This window comes from Saccharomycopsis crataegensis, assembly GCF_037102585.1.
Source record: "Saccharomycopsis crataegensis DNA, jcf7180000000084, whole genome shotgun sequence".
NCBI classification, from domain to species: Eukaryota; Fungi; Ascomycota; class Saccharomycetes; order Ascoideales; family Saccharomycopsidaceae; genus Saccharomycopsis; species Saccharomycopsis crataegensis.
The window spans coordinates 3,759,611-3,776,150 of NW_027043829.1; the positions used below are offsets into that span (position 1 = coordinate 3,759,611).

Below are 16,540 nucleotides of genomic sequence, written 5' to 3' on the forward strand. Positions count from 1 at the left end.
AACTACAAATGGGAACACGTTAGCTTACGCAGGGCCTACATGACATTAATACACGATCAACAGGAGCAAATAATATTCCATGGCCAATCTACCTTCTCTGCTAGTATTTTTGGCTTGAAGCAATAAGAAAATGCAACAGAGCACCAATCATCACACTGTTACATATCATTGCATAATCATGCCTTGATATCATGCGGAACTCGCAAGAGGAACCTCTCTGGCCCTGGCCAATTAGTTGAAACCACATGAAACCGAGCGAGTAACAACTACAATATTCTTCTGTAGAGCTGTTATACTGTGCCTCTTCATAAACCATTTCCTATCCCACCCAAAAGAATCAGCCTCTTCTTGTTGTTTTTCCCGCGCGCACCGCCAGCAACGGTATTTTACACGTGACCATCCGTAAATAGCCCATTTTTCTTGACGAAAACCCCCCCTATAACAACAGCCAAGGACAGCAGCTTATATTTCACTAACCCACATTATCACACAAAGCAAAGTCCTCCCCTATCGACCCTTATTTATTGCAAATCAGAGAATTCCCTGACAATGTCTTACGTTGGGGTGTATAAGGCGGTATATGCCTATTCTCCCGCTACCGAAGAAGAATTGGCAATTGAAGAAGGTGATATTCTTTATGTCATTGAAAAATCAAACACTGACGATTGGTGGAAAGTGAAGAAGAGAATGGTTGGCTCAGACGTCGAGGAACCAAGCGGCCTCGTTCCTTCCACTTATATAGAACCAGCAGCAACTATTGGCAGTGCTTCTGCTTTGTACGATTATACAAAACAAACCGAAGAGGAGTTATCGTTCCACGAAGGCGATCATTTCCACGTTTACGATACCAGTGATGGTGATTGGATTTTGGTATCTGATGATGCTGAATCATCATTCGGGTTTGTTCCGGCAAATTATATCGAGGTTTCCACTGGTGAAAATTCTGCTCCTTCCAATGCAAACAAATCATTGCCAGCTCAGCCAGTAATCAATACTAACAATGCGGTGCTGCAAATGTCATCGTTTGCACCACCTCCAGCTCGCTACGATAGGCAAGCCATGGCCGATAAGCTTTCCAGAGAAGCATCTGAAAGCGAAGAAAGAGAACATGCCAAATCAAGGCAATCCATAAGCCGTCACTCTCGTAATAGTTCCTATGGCGATGATGATTATGAATCTGCGGGTGAATTGCCGCCTGATAAGCCAAAAAGACCAAGTAACGCCAACAGATCATCGTCCTTGCATAATAAACGGGGTGACAGACAAAGAGTGACAAACGATAGCGTTCCAAGAATTGATGACGATGATGATTTGGATAGAAATAGAGATAGAAATCAAAATGGAAACCTGGATATTTATACCTGGAATGTCGCTGAAGTTGAAGGAAAGAAAAAGAAGAAATTAACTATAGGAATCGGAAATGGTAAAATTTATTTCAGTCCAGATCCTTCCAATGATGATGAGCCAAGAAGTTGGTCAGCAGACAAGTTGATTTCTTTTTCGTCCGAAAAAAAGCATGTGTTTTTAGATTTCAAAGGCCCTCCAGCCTCCATCGAAATTCATGCTGGTTCTAAAGACAAAGCCAGAGAAATCTTGTCGTTACTTGGAGAGGTCTCTGGGGCAATTTCTACTGCGGCTTTAGAGGAAGTTAAAGCTGCTTCTAAACCTACTGCTAACGGTTATAAAACTGGTCTGGTATTGTACGATTTCAAAGCTCAAAACAAAGATGAACTCAATGCTAAGGATGGAGATTTGGTTTATATTGTTAATGATAAAAAATCTCCAGATTGGTGGTTAGTGGAAAATATTGATACTGGTAAACGAGGAGTTATTCCATCTACTTATGTCAATGTTGGCGGAGAAAATAAGCGCTTTACTTTGGGTGACATTGGCAAAAAAACCAAAGATTCAATGAAAAGCAAAAAAACAAAGGCAAGGGAATTACAAGAGCTGAGGGATAGGGAGCATGAAAGAGAACGGGAAAGAAGAGAACGGGAAAAAGAACGGGAAAGAAGAGAACGGGAAAAGGAACGGGAAAAGGAACGGAACAGAGAACGGGAAAGAAGAGAACGGGATAGAGAGCATGATAGAGAGTATGAGGGAAGGGACCGTGAAAGAAGAAAGAAGGAATCAAAATCTACTAAATCCAAAGCCAAGCCGAATCCAAATAAAATTAGAACTTGGGTTGACAAATCTGGATCATTTAAAGTTGAAGCTGAGTTCATTGGTTGTGTGGAAGGTAAAATCCATTTGCATAAATCCAACGGTGTTAAAATTGCAGTGGCAGCTGATAAATTGGCATTGCCAGATATTGAATATGTCGAACGTGTTACTGGTTTCTCATTAGATAATTACAAACCAAAGAAGAAAGAAAAATCTTCGCGTTCCAAAGAAAAAGAAAGAAAGCCTTCATCATCCAATATCCCATCCACAAAGCAAGAAGAATATGATTGGTTTGATTTCTTCCTTAATTGTGGGGTTGATTTGAATCAATGCCAACGCTACACCACCAATTTTGAAAAAGAACAACTCGATGAAAGTTCCCTTGAAGATGTCACTCCTTCGCTATTGCGTAACTTGGGCTGTAGGGAAGGAGATATTATTAGGATCATGAAGTTTTTGGACAATAAATTCAACAGAAGCAAACCGGAAGTTGCTAGTGCTCCTGCTGCTGCTGCTGCCACTGTTCCTCCAGAAACCGCTCCTAGACCTCAACCTCCAAGAATTGATTCTAAGAATTTGAATGGTGTTACTGATGACGATGCCTGGACAATCAAACCATCGGTTGCCCAAACTGAAAATAAACCAAAATCGATATCTGCACCACCACCAACTACCACGTCTCAACCACAAATCACTGGGTCATTGCAAGACTTGGTTGATCTTAAGCCATTAGATTCTAATTACGTCGCCTCTGCTGACCCACTCAAGAACAATACTGCAGTTCCTGCAATTGCTCCAACCAAAACTGGATCCTCCATCCAACTAGGCCAGCAAAAAACTGGATCATCTTTAGTTAACCAACTTCTTTCTCAAAAGACTGGCTCTAGTATTAAATCACAACGTACTGGTTCTTTACAACCTCTTGATCCATTCAAAACCGGTGGCCATAATATATTACCAATGGCCACTGGAGCCCCAATCGTCATGCCAAACGCTACTGGAGGTGCCTCGGTTTTCGTGCCAATCCAAACTATGCAACCGGTGTTGGTTGGTCAACCTACTGCCAATTTCAACCCAGGAAATGGTGCCTCCATCATGCCTTTACAACCGGCTAGGACCAATAATGGACCAGTGGTATCGGTTACTACTGGTGGGGCCATGCCACAAACCTCTTTTGGTACTGTGACCTCGATCACCACTAGTAATGGGGTTGTTTCTGTGACCACTGGTGGGGCCATGCCACAAACCTCTTTTGGATCATTCCAACCACAACAAGTCACTGGAGGGGTGATGCCAATGATGCAAACTGGCGGTGCTATTCCAATGATGCAAACTGGTGGCGCTATGCCAATGGTGCAAACTGGAGGTGCTATGCCAATGATGCAAACTGGAGGTGCTATGCCAATGACTTCTTTTGGTACCTTCCAACCACAGCAGCAGCAAGTCACTGGAGGAATTATGCCAATGCAAATGACTTCCAACGGGTTTCAACCGCAACAAATGACTGGTGGAGCCATGCCAACCACCTCATTTGGGTCATCGCCATTTGGTCAACCACAACAACAACAACAATTCCCACAAACCTCTTTCGGAAACCAAATGAATTCCATGACCAATATGTTCCAGAATACTTCACTCACCGGCCAGCAGCAACAACAACAACCATCAGGAGTTGCTTCTTTGAACATGTTGCATAATATGCAAGCCCAACAACAACACCAACAACAATTACAACAAGCACAGATGACAGGAGCCCAATTATTCCAAAACCAATTTGCCCCATCGCAAACTGGGTTTGGTGGTCCTCAAACATCATTTGGTCAACCATTAACTAGTTTTGGTCAGCCAACAACAACGTCATTTGGAGCTCAACCACCAACCAGTTTTGGTGTTGGAGGAGTACAAACTGCATCGCAACAAGCATTCACTAATAGTTTAATGGGAAATGAAGTCAATAATGGCTCATCAACCGGAAACAATAATATTTTTGGTAACAATGGGCAAATGTTGACATCACAACCAACTGGGTTTGGGTTTGGTAATGGACCAAATTGAGAAAAAGGCCTTTTATTCACAAATTGAAAAAAAAAAAAAAAAACATGGCAATATTCTTGGTAAAAGAAAAAAGACATCTTGTTCTGTCAATGTTAAATCTGATTTTTGCCTTAATGTGAGCTAAGAAAAAAAAAAGTCTATTTTTTGTTGTTGTTTTGTTTTGTTTTCTTTTTTGTTATTATCATTATATTTATTTATTTACTTATTCATTTTTTGTACTTTCGATAATTTGCTTATTCTCACACCATTTTTTTTTTCTTGTGGGTGTCCTCTTCAATTGACATAATTTCGTCCTAGAATAAAAAGATTCTCTTCATCAAGTACTTTGAAGTTTTTAGTGTATCATAATAAAATACACCATGTTATTTGAAATAAGATATAAAAAAATGTATCATTCGCAATAAACTCAGTGCCGTTATAAATCTAAATCATTGTTTTTTCCTACAAAGCATTATGGATTGGAAGTCCGCAAAATTTAAATTTTCAAAATTGATGGTTTTCAAATGCAGTTTCTATTAGAAAGGCAACAAACAAGATACGATAAAAAAAAATGCTATTGGTGTGAATATCCGGGATAGAAAAAAAAAAAAAAATAAAAAAATAAAAAAGATAATGAATAAGAGTATGAGAAATGAAACGAAAATGTAAAAATATGAGAGAAGAAAAAAATGGAAAATGAATGGCTCCCCCCAAATTGGATTTCCTTACAACTCATTGACCACTTCACTAACCAACATTTGCACATCCTTTGATGCAGCATTGGCATTTTCCAATACTTCGTCATGACTGGCCATTCCTTTATCCAACCTTTCTGGTTCTTTGTCGAACGCACTGGCAGGTTTGGCCCCCAATCCTTCGTTGGTGATCAATGACACTGCCAATACTTCAAGTCCACAATGACGTCCAACAATGACTTCTGGGACGGTACTCATTCCTACCGCATCGCCACCTAATACACGGAGCATTCTAACTTCGGCACGCGACTCAAAAGTTGGCCCCGCAGCAAACACGTAGGTCCCTTCATGGATGGTTCTGGTGATGTTGAGGGCAAGTTTCTTTTGGAAAAACAACTGACGAAGCTTGAGAGAATAAGCATCGGATAATGGTTGGAATCTTGGCCCAAACATCTCAAGGTTTGGACCTCTCAATGGGTGGAACCCTGCAAGACCTGGCAAATTGAGATGATCATCGATGATCATCAAATCCCCAGCTTTGTAACCGGTGTTCAAGCCACCAGCGGCATTGGTCACGATCATGGTGGAGACCCCCAACAACGATGCCAAACGCACTGGGAAATTAGTATCGTTAAATTCGTAACCTTCGTAAAAATGGAGTCTACCAACCATACACATCACTGGCACGGCGTTGGACCCCATAGTACCAAATACAAGTTTCCCAGCATGGCCGGCAACCGTCGACACTTTGAAGCCTGGGATATCAGAGTAGGCTATTTCAAGTGGTGATGAGATCTTAGAAGCAATACCTCCGAGTCCAGAACCACAGATTATGAGAACTCTTGGGGAAGAGAGATCCAAGGGAAGTTTGACCTTGATGGTTTGTAAAGCTTCATTAAGTTTGGCAATATATGTGTCAGTTGACATTTTTTTTTGTTCTCTGTTCTTTCTTTAATATTTTTTTCTCCACTTTTAGTTTCTCGATCTGTAGTTTCGACAGAAGAAGAAATGGTTTTTTTTTTTTTATATGATGTATGAGAAGATATGATTATGTATGAGAGACAGAAGTGATGAGGTGGAATATTTATTTTTTTTCCCCCACTTCCTTCTGATAAGGTAAACACCCGCCCAGTTGGTGTGTGTTCCCTCCGTTTTGGCCATATTTATGCTCAAATTATTTTGTTATTTTAATTACACAACATTAAAAGATCCGGTGGATGGAATATTCAAGGTACGCATTCTGTATCCAGTTATAGAATAGTAAAACGTTGATGAAGATCACATAGTCAGCAGTTGCAGTATACAATAACCTTGCAAAGAGGAGCTTTGCAAGGGACAATAAAAAAAATGACTCATGATAATTAAGTTGGTGATATCATTGATAATGATTACCAAACCCGTGCTACGCTTGCAAAATAACAATCTCAATGTCAATAATATTCAAAAATACAATAAAAAAAACATGTTGTCATCATTAATAACAGTAATTTCATAGATTCATTCGTATACAAAAAGCCCGGCAATTTGTAGATAATTGCTAGATTACAGTAGGAAACTAAATACAATCATAAACGCTTATAATTGACCGGCAGTGTGGAAGACGTTCAAAGCTTCGGTGATTCTCTTGCTCATGGTCTTTTCACCTTCTCTGACCCAGACTCTTGGGTCAAAGTACTTCTTGTTTGGCTTGTCGTCACCTTCTGGGTTACCAACCATGCTTCCAATGTAGTCCTTCTTGGTTAAGACGTAGTCTCTGATACCAGTCAAGTAAGCATATTGACAGTCAGTGTCCAAGTTGACCTTAACAACACCATTCTCGATACCAGTGTTGAACTCTTCTTGGGTAGAACCAGAACCACCGTGGAAAACCAAGAACAATGGCTTGGAGTTGGTGGACTTGATTTGCTTAGAAGCGTATTCTTGGTGTTCACCCAAAATAGATGGCTTCAAAACAACGTTACCTGGCTTGTAAACACCGTGGACGTTACCAAAGGCAGCGGCAATGGAGAAGTTTGGAGAGATTGGGGCAAGGGCTTCATAAACCTTGAAAACGGTTTCAGAAGAGGTGTACAAACTGTCCTTGTCGGCAGCTTCGTTGTTGACACCGTCTTCTTCACCACCAGTGATACCGATTTCCATTTCCAACCATTGGTTCATCTTGGCGGCTCTTTCGAAATATTTGGCGGTGGTGGCGATGTTGTAGTCGTCGGATTCGGCAGACAAGTCAATCATGTGGGAGGAGAACAATGGTTCACCGTGTTTCTTGAAGTAAGCTTCGTCGGCTTCAAACATACCATCGAACCATGGCAACAACTTCTTGGCACAGTGGTCAGTGTGCAAAACGACTGGGATACCGTAAGCTGGGGCAATGGCTCTGATGTAAGAGGCAGCGGCGATGGAACCTTGGATGGAGGCATTTTGGTCCTTGTTGTCGACACCTTTACCGGCAAAGTAGGCGGCACCACCTTGGGAAGTTTGCAAGATGATTGGGGACTTGGCGTCTCTGGCGGCTTCTAAAGCGGCAACGACGGTGGAAGAGGAAGTGACGTTGATGGCAGGAATGGCGAACTTGTGTTCTTTGGCATATTCAAAGAGTTTGCGGACATCGTCACCGACAATGACCCCCGATTTTCTTGATAAGACGTCTTGGACACCCATGGTTTGTTGATTATGTATATATGTTGTGTGATTGGATTGTTGGAAAAAAAAGTGAAAAATGTTAAATAGGTTGGGAAGTGGAAGCAGCAGCGCTTGCTGTGGGTTTTATAAAGGGCCCCGGGGAAATGGGAGGAAGCACGAGGTGGTGGACGGGATGGCCGCCGCTGCCTGCTGCTTGTTGTGTCAGGTGAGACTTGCTAGAGAGAGAGGTTGCTTGAGGCACCACCAGACGCCATTGCGCCAAAAGCTCCTCGAGCGATCTCCGGGGAGGCTGGTGGCTGGTGGCTGGTGGGACTGGCAAGATACGTTGGTGAAGATATATATATATATATATATAATATATATACACCCATTACAGCATCTAATACAAAAAAAAAACATATATACTTGTCCAGCCATCACGACAGTTAATGAGCGTTGGTGGGGTAGTGCACCCGGTCATCATAGGAAAAAAAAAAATCACCATTGTGAGATCATTTGATTATCGTGAGATGATGGTAAGATTATTCATTATTATGCTTCAAAGATAATCCTGTCATGATGTCATCCACCACAAAAGATAAGCTCAGCAAATTCAAACAGCTACAGAAACAGCGATCTCTAGCACAATCGCAGAATAAATCCGACGTTTACAGAGAACACTCTAGAAACTCTACCACCCCCGCTGCCTTGCAAAAACATTCACAAAAACAACAGGATGCCGAGTTGGCTTTGTTAAAGATGGACGATCCGCTCACCAACCAACAGATGGAGCGCAAGAAGCTATGGAATTACTCGGTAGAGGATAACCAGAAATGGCATGAGAAAAATCTGTCGGTCGAACAACGGTCCAAGAATCAAAATGACCAAAACATCTTGGCAGAAAGAACTTACCTAAAAAAGATAAACGAAATTTCTAAGAAAAAATTATCTTTGGGTATCAAAGATGCCAGCGTTGATTCCAATGATGGGGAATATCAGTTCGATCATCAACCTTCTAAACAAACCATTGAATTGTACACTGGGAGTTTACAATCCTCGCAGAATGCAAAAATCACAAAGACGAACAAAAATAAATTGAAAAACGGTAAAGACACAACTTTGTATATTAATAGAAAGAACAAAGAATTCAATGAAAAATTGGCCAGACATTATGATAAGCATATAGAGTGAGTGCCATCGTATCTTAGTTTTCCACGGATGTTCTGTGGTTCCAATATTGGTTTCCGCTTTCAAAGGAACACTATCAAAATTTTTGGTTATATAGAATCATGATTTTTCTATTCTATTCAATCTAGCTGTGAATAATAATACCAAGGCGGTTTACGAGTCATCTCTGGTGGCTCTCTTAGGCTTTAACAGAATGAAAAGCTCAGGGATTGATAAATCTTTATGGAACATCATTCAAGTAAGAAAATTCTCATAATGACATATCTCTTTGGTAAGACTTCTTTGAAGCCAATTGATTGTGAATCGCTCGAAATATTCTGTGTATCTGTCTATATATGCGGATTTTTTTTTTTTTGTATCTGTGCGTTCACGATTTTGCTACTAAAGACGAAATTTTCCCCAAAAGACCGAGAATATTTACACATTTCACCTGGGATTAGTCCCATCGCTATCAATGACCAAAAAAATGATGCAGTATGATAGTTGAAACAACTCTATCATAGTGGACAGATAGAATAAATTTCTGCTCCTCGCTGTTTTAATTATGGGTTGGTTTCTCAGTTAATGATTCTATATAATAATCAAATTGCCCATGTTGACTCATCATACTATACGTTTTCTATTTATTTGTCTATTGTAAAAATAAATCCAAGTTATTTTTCGCGGAATTCAGTGTTATTATGGAAAGGTCCTTCTGTTGCTTGAAGTCCCGACAAATGATCTACGGATTGATAAGAACACTGCGATAGTGGTGTGGATTTTCTTTCTGTTGTCAGTTACTTTTTGATCAAGTATAAGTTTCCTGGGTATGTCTAGCTGTTACTATGGCCAGAATAAGTATATATACATATAATATCTTACCTTTTGGTGGGAGAGGAAGCCTAGAGCAGGAAGATTAAGAAGAAGAAGAATAATAATAACACCAACGAGTTTATTCTTAGATAACTGAAGCTCAGCGTGGAATATATTGAGCTAAAAAAAATCCTTCCCTCCCTAATTATGAGCATGTAGCTAAAATAAGAAATGATTTACAATATGTCTTCGACTAATAACACCAATACAAGGATATTAAACTACGATGAACGACACCGTGTTTTTCACAACAGTGAGTATTAATACACCAAGTAGTACCACTCTAAAAGACGTCTTTTAAATATCTTGTTTACTAAGTTCAATTTGGTTTTATTGGTAAGAGAAACATGTGTAGAGGCTCTATTATGATTTCATAGAGGTAGGAATAAATTGGTGGGTCACTTCTTTTACCATACAGAAATCACGTCCTATTTTTTTTCTTTCACATTATGTTTTATCTAACAAACATATAGCGAGACAAATGCACTTGGTGCGAATTTACATATATTTTTGGAGTCATGGTGGCTATGACGTTTCCTTTAAACCCAAGACTGAACATTCAAGGTAATGGGAATCATTCTTTCCTAGAGAAAAAAAAAAAAAGGCACACTAGCCACGGTGCTAAAGCGCAATACAATATACAATAGTCAAAAGTGAAAGTAAATGAAAAAAAAAAAAAGATTCTATAATTAAATGTAATACGATTTTAAAGAGAAGCAAAAGATTATTAGAAATAACCAATCAATAAGTTAGTGCAAAATACAGTATGATGTAGAACTGAATAGAAAATATAAATAAGAAAGAGATATAAGACCCAGTTGAGAAATAAAAATGGTTCAATGAAAAGGAATCCAGAACAGCCGATAGCATGATAATAATTGGATTACAATTCATCCCTCTTAGCCAAACTGGAATAAACTCCACTGAGAAGGTTTTTCATGCCTTGAATGTAATTTTGCGATACTCCGGAAATCGAAGTATCGGTGCATTCAGTGGCCACTGTGGCATCCCAAAGACCAATGCCTCCGAAGAATGAGTCAGACATTTTACCTTTCAATTGTTCATTGACCCAGGATACATTGGTATGGTATTCGTTAGACTTGGAAGCCTGTAAAGTGACGTACATTTTCATGTCTTTTGAATTGGTAACGTTTTCCATGAAATTCGCCCAAGTTTTCCATGAGTTAGCAAAACCATCTTTATTGTTCATACTACAGCCTGCATTACTGTAAAATTGCATGAATACAAGATCTAATTGCACTTCTTCGTCGACCATAACGTCATTGACATTGGAATCAGGATATGGACATTGAGGACAAGCAGATAAAATCAAGGTTTTCTCTTTAGCGAAAAGCTTTCTGAGCTTCTTGAACATGGCAATTTGACCCTTTTGGTTAAAGTTTTCAATATCCAAATCAAACCCATCAATGGTGACGTCGCCGAATGGTTTGGTGACTTTTGGATTACCATTAGGACTGAACATGTCATAAAGCATTTGCGCTGCTGCTTCTCCATCGGCATCACTGGTACATCCATAGTCACCTAATCTTTCGTCCCCACCAATGGATAGTGATACTTTGATACCAAGTGCTTGACATTTCTTGATGTCCGCAGCAATGAGAGGACATTCTGGCCCCCAACAGGCGTTCCCAAAATTGAAACCAACATAAGTGGAGTTCAAGTAGTTAATGAAGGAAATCACGACAATATCAACATCCCCTCTTTCACAATAATACCCGAGACTCTCCTGGTTGGAGCCTTGACCCCAGTATACAGCCACATTGTTCTTGGAGTTTGCATCGTAGGCTGCAAGCGAGGTGGAGAAAAGTAGTGTTAATGTTGATAGTATTGGGATTAGTTGCATCTTGATGATATATATTATAGGTTGATATTATGATAGAATGAAAAATGAAAGCGTATTAATGAAACTGAAGAGGTCATAGAGATGAGAAAGAGCCAATTATATATGTATATGCATACACATATAAATAATTTACAGAATGATGTTGCTTCGTCTTCATCGTTTCAGCTTATTTCCACATGCACTAAAACCTACGCTTACGCTTCTTGATACAAATTTTGATGCACGAATGTTTGTCAGAGACGCTGAATGTTTCAGCGATAGTCAGTGGTGTAGTCAAAGGCGGATGAATAGAAAAGAGTATAGTATCTCATAATATTTTCTTTTGTTAGATAAAAAGGGGAAGTATCCAATAAATAATATATGAAACAAAAAAATACATATGCAGAAATTGTAATTGTTATGGGACTTGTGTTGTAATAAATTCAAGTTGAATATCACTCATATGCTTCGCCAATTTCTCCCAAGAAAAGGAATGAATAAAAAGAGTACATTTAATAGTTAATACAAGCTGTTAGGGTGTTTTATCCCTTTTCTCAATATAGAATGCTGTTCTTTGCTAATGCTTTTCAAACATAGTATACATACTTGCGAGACTTGACAGTGCCATCAAAGAAACTAATGTTGTCAATGAATCTGGAATCATATTCACTTATTCATGTAGCACTAATGATCTTGCACATAGGTAGTGCTGGTGTTGAACAGGACATTACAACACTAAGCTGTCAAAAGAAAAACAACGGAGCAGTAGAGAATTCTCGTTGATTCTCATAGTCTTTTTCAAATAAGAGCTCAAATTATGATTCCTAAGATAAGTGAAGGAGATTGCAAGTGTCTTTTATATTTGAACTTGCTATTTTTTTTCTTTGGAAGACATATCACTGAACCTCCCAATTCGGCTACAAATTGCGGCACATGTTTCGTAAAGATGGCAGGGGAAATTTTTCAATATTTCTAAATATGATTATTATTATTTTTATTATTATTATTATTATTAACGATAACGCGAGGGGAAAAAAAAAGATTCTATAATTAAATGTAATACGATTTTAAAGAGAAGCAAAAGATTATTAGAAATAACCAATCAATAAGTTAGTGCAAAATACAGTATGATGTAGAACTGAATAGAAAATATAAATAAGAAAGAGATATAAGACCCAGTTGAGAAATAAAAATGGTTCAATGAAAAGGAATCCAGAACAGCCGATAGCATGATAATAATTGGATTACAACTCATCCCTCTTAACCAAACTGGAATAAACTCCACTGAGAAGGTTTTTCATGCCTTGAATGTAATTTTGCGATACTCCGGAAATCGAAGTATCGGTGCATTCAGTGGCCACTGTGGCATCCCAAAGACCAATGCCTCCGAAGAATGAGTCAGACATTTTACCTTTCAATTGTTCATTGACCCAGGATACATTGGTATGGTATTCGTTAGACTTGGAAGCCTGTAAAGTGACGTACATTTTCATGTCTTTTGAATTGGTAACGTTTTCCATGAAATTCGCCCAAGTTTTCCATGAGTTAGCAAAACCATCTTTATTGTTCATACTACAGCCTGCATTACTGTAAAATTGCATGAATACAAGATCTAATTGCACTTCTTCGTCGACCATAACGTCATTGACATTGGAATCAGGATATGGACATTGAGGACAAGCAGATAAAATCAAGGTTTTCTCTTTAGCGAAAAGCTTTCTGAGCTTCTTGAACATGGCAATTTGACCCTTTTGGTTAAAGTTTTCAATATCCAAATCAAACCCATCAATGGTGACGTCGCCGAATGGTTTGGTGACTTTTGGATTACCATTAGGACTGAACATGTCATAAAGCATTTGCGCTGCTGCTTCTCCATCGGCATCACTGGTACATCCATAGTCACCTAATCTTTCGTCCCCACCAATGGATAGTGACACTTTGATACCAAGAGCTTGACATTTCTTGATGTCTGCAGCAATGAGAGGACATTCTGGCCCCCAACAGGCGTTCCCAAAATTGAAACCAACATAAGTGGAGTTCAAGTAGTTAATGAAGGAAATCACGACAATATCAACATCCCCTCTTTCACAATAATACCCGAGACTCTCCTGGTTGGAGCCTTGGCCCCAGTATACAGCCACATTGTTCTTGGAGTTTGCATCGTAGGCTGCAAGCGAGGTGGAGAAAAGTAGTGTTAATGTTGATAGTATTGGGATTAGTTGCATCTTGATGATATTTATTATAGGTTGATATTATGATAGAATGAAAAATGAAAGCGTATTCATGAAGCTGAAGAGATTATCGAAATCAGAAAGAACCAACATTATATATCTATAATTTCCAGAACAATGTTAGTTTGTCTTCAGCGTTTCAGCTTTTTCCCAGATACGCACTAAAATCTGCGCTTACGCTTCTTGATACATATTTTGATGCACTATTGCTTGCTCGGAGACGCTGAATGTTTCAGCGATAGTCAGTGGTGTAGTCAAAGACGGATGAATAGAGAAAGTATAGTGTCTCATAATATTTTCTTTTGTTAGATAAACAGGGGAAGTATCCAATAAATAATATATGAAAAAATACATGTGCAGAAATTGTAACTGTTATTGGGAACTTGTGCTTTGGTCAATTTCTCTCAATCTTATTATTATAAGATGCCCCAGGAAAAGAAATGGATAAAATGTGTAACATCAAATATACTTGCGAGACTCCATGGTCCCGAATATTGCTACATTTGACACTGCCATCACAGAAAACCAATGCCATCAACGAGTCTTAAATTTTCTTAGCTCATTCATCGTGGTGCTGACTGAATCATTACAACATTAAGCTTTCAAAAAAAAAAATAATTGACACAAAGTGATGCATGCATGTGTCAGCTAAGGATTCAAAATTTCTTGTTGTGATCAATGGTTGCGGCTAATACAGTAATAAATAAAAGGAATATTGTGCTTTTTGCACTAAAAGAGATTGTAATTATCTTTAAATTGGAACTTCCTAGTTTTTTCTTTGGAAGATATATCGCTGGGCTTCCGAATTAGGTTACGCATGGTTAAGATATTTTTCAATATTTTTAATTTATTATTATTAATAATAATAATACGATAGAAGAAAATAATTAAGTGGAAATACCAAGAAATTGCCAAGAATCCTTTTTTGGCTGTCAGTTTAGTTGATATATTATGGTATGTATGGGCCAACTTCCAGGTATTTGGCAGAACATTCCCTTCCAGGCTCCAGAAATGCCGTTGGCGACATTCGCTGAACATCAACGGTATGAGCAAGAGGATTCCACCACAAAAATAAATATCCACGAATAAATAAAAAAGATAGTATTCGCCTCGAATGAAAGATCTTAATATTTTTTTTTCTCTCAACAAATTCAGTTGCAAATATTTCATAATACCTTTTTTCTATCTCTTTTTCTTTTATATTTATAGCTGAACGTCATGAGATTTCTCAACTTTCAAGCGTTCACAGTTCTCTCATTATGCTTCACAATCAGCAGCGCACTAGTGATTCCTTCAATAGCTAGAAGAGAACAATCGAAAATACCAGACTATCATGCACCAAGCTCTTTGAACCATACTTTAAATTCTAGCTCAGAAACTGTACCAATTTACAATGGTGGTGCAAATCTGATTCCTCATAAATACATTGTGATATTCAAAGATAATCTTCTGGCAAACGATATGATTCAACATAAGCAAGTGATTCAAAATAAACAAGTTATTGCAGCCTCAAGTATAAATGATACTCAACACTCGTTCTTCAATGCCACAAGGGCAGCAAATAATACTTCTACAAATGGTGGGATCATCACAGAGTTTAATGTCACCAACAATTTCATTGGATATGCCGGATTCTTTTTACCAGAAACCCTTGAAACAATCACCGAGAGTAACACCGTTAAGTATATCGAGCAAGATACCTTTATAACTGCCCAGAATGAGTTCATAACACAATACGAAGCACCTTGGGGGCTCGAAAGAATCTCTCAGCGTGATAAAGTGCCATATCAGCCATCTGGTCCGTTTGTATTTGCTGATTATGCCGGCGAAGGGGTAAATATCTACGTTGTTGATACTGGTATCCAAATATCTCATAAAGATTTCAATGGCAGGGTCATTGGCGAAGTTAATTTCTCTCAAGATGAAAATGGTGATCTCCAAGGCCATGGAACTCATGTTGCTGGTACTGCAGCTGGAGAGTTCTACGGTGTGGCAAAGAAGGCCAATATCATATCGGTGAAGGTCTTGGATAATAATAAACAGTCCTCGTGCACCCAACTCATCCAGGGGTTGCAATGGACCATCAATGACCACCATCAAAGATCCAACACTCCAGGGTTCCGGGGGTCGGTGATTAACGCATCGATAGGCGGTAGCTTGTCGATAGCTGTTAATAACCTCATTGAGGCAGCAGTATTTCTGGGGATCCATGTTGTGGTTGCTGCTGGAAATTCTGGTGATGATGCCTGTAACTATTCTCCAGCAGCATCGCCTCTGGCGATCACCGTTGGTGCCACTACGGTAAACGACACCAGAGCCGATTTTTCTAATTACGGTCTGTGCGTGGATATTTGGGCCCCAGGATTGGATATCCAATCCGATTACATTGGTCCAAGCAACCAGGAGGTAGCCTGGCTCAGTGGGACCTCGATGGCTTCACCACATGTTGCGGGGGTTGTTGCTTATTTGCTTTCGTTAGTTCCCGAAGCAGAATCGGAATTTAAAATTCTGAATATAGTATTAAGCCCAGCCAATGTCAAGAGAGCTCTACAGGCATTAGGTAGCAAAGGAAAATTGTCGGGGGTCAATAGTCAAGAAATTCCAAATGATTATTTGTTGTTTAATGGTGCCAATACCGTTAGTGATTATCTGCAGTTTTATAAGTCCATGTCTTGGTGAACTTTTAAACATCTGTTAGTGAGATAGATTCCTTTCTTTTCTTTTTTTTTGTTCTTTTTCTTTTTTTCTTTCTTTTCTCCGTGTACAATAATATAATCGAATAATCTCAAGAGATTTTCTCAGTATGAGAAATATGAATGTAGATTACAAAGATAACTGAGTATGGAAGAAATCCACTGTATCGAATATGTAATAATCAACAAGCACTCTGCTTGGAAAAAAAGAAACCAAGATGC

The 16,540-nt window shown here is 38.9% G+C and overlaps 7 protein-coding genes across 7 annotated transcripts; 3 read left to right on the forward strand and 4 right to left on the reverse strand. All coding sequences in view use genetic code 12, as the record gives it.

The window, feature by feature from the left end:
* Positions 1–549: 549 nt before the first annotated feature.
* DASC09_045860 (cytoskeletal protein-binding protein) lies at positions 550–4,218 on the forward strand (the record flags this gene model as incomplete). Its single annotated transcript, XM_064998185.1, has 1 exon — positions 550–4,218. One exon carries the CDS (start codon positions 550–552, stop codon positions 4,216–4,218), a length of 3,669 nt encoding a protein of 1,222 aa, XP_064854257.1.
* A 704-nt stretch (positions 4,219–4,922) lies between these two features.
* On the reverse strand, positions 4,923–5,819 carry PNP1 (purine-nucleoside phosphorylase; the record flags this gene model as incomplete). The annotated part of the gene is made up of 1 exon (XM_064998186.1): positions 4,923–5,819. One exon carries the CDS (start codon positions 5,817–5,819, stop codon positions 4,923–4,925), a length of 897 nt encoding a protein of 298 aa, XP_064854258.1.
* Positions 5,820–6,467: 648 nt separating this feature from the next.
* FBA1 (fructose-bisphosphate aldolase FBA1) lies at positions 6,468–7,550 on the reverse strand (the record flags this gene model as incomplete). The annotated part of the gene is made up of 1 exon (XM_064998187.1): positions 6,468–7,550. One exon carries the CDS (start codon positions 7,548–7,550, stop codon positions 6,468–6,470), a length of 1,083 nt encoding a protein of 360 aa, XP_064854259.1.
* A 540-nt stretch (positions 7,551–8,090) lies between these two features.
* Positions 8,091–8,702, forward strand: SYF2 (Syf2p; the record flags this gene model as incomplete). The annotated part of the gene is made up of 1 exon (XM_064998188.1): positions 8,091–8,702. The coding sequence occupies one exon, from the start codon at positions 8,091–8,093 to the stop codon at positions 8,700–8,702; it is 612 nt and encodes a 203-aa protein (XP_064854260.1).
* Positions 8,703–10,434: 1,732 nt separating this feature from the next.
* Positions 10,435–11,415, reverse strand: DASC09_045900 (uncharacterized protein; the record flags this gene model as incomplete). The annotated part of the gene is made up of 1 exon (XM_064998189.1): positions 10,435–11,415. One exon carries the CDS (start codon positions 11,413–11,415, stop codon positions 10,435–10,437), a length of 981 nt encoding a protein of 326 aa, XP_064854261.1.
* Positions 11,416–12,638: 1,223 nt separating this feature from the next.
* DASC09_045910 (uncharacterized protein) lies at positions 12,639–13,619 on the reverse strand (the record flags this gene model as incomplete). The annotated part of the gene is made up of 1 exon (XM_064998190.1): positions 12,639–13,619. One exon carries the CDS (start codon positions 13,617–13,619, stop codon positions 12,639–12,641), a length of 981 nt encoding a protein of 326 aa, XP_064854262.1.
* A 1,224-nt stretch (positions 13,620–14,843) lies between these two features.
* On the forward strand, positions 14,844–16,304 carry DASC09_045920 (uncharacterized protein; the record flags this gene model as incomplete). The annotated part of the gene is made up of 1 exon (XM_064998191.1): positions 14,844–16,304. The coding sequence occupies one exon, from the start codon at positions 14,844–14,846 to the stop codon at positions 16,302–16,304; it is 1,461 nt and encodes a 486-aa protein (XP_064854263.1).
* Positions 16,305–16,540: the final 236 nt, after the last annotated feature.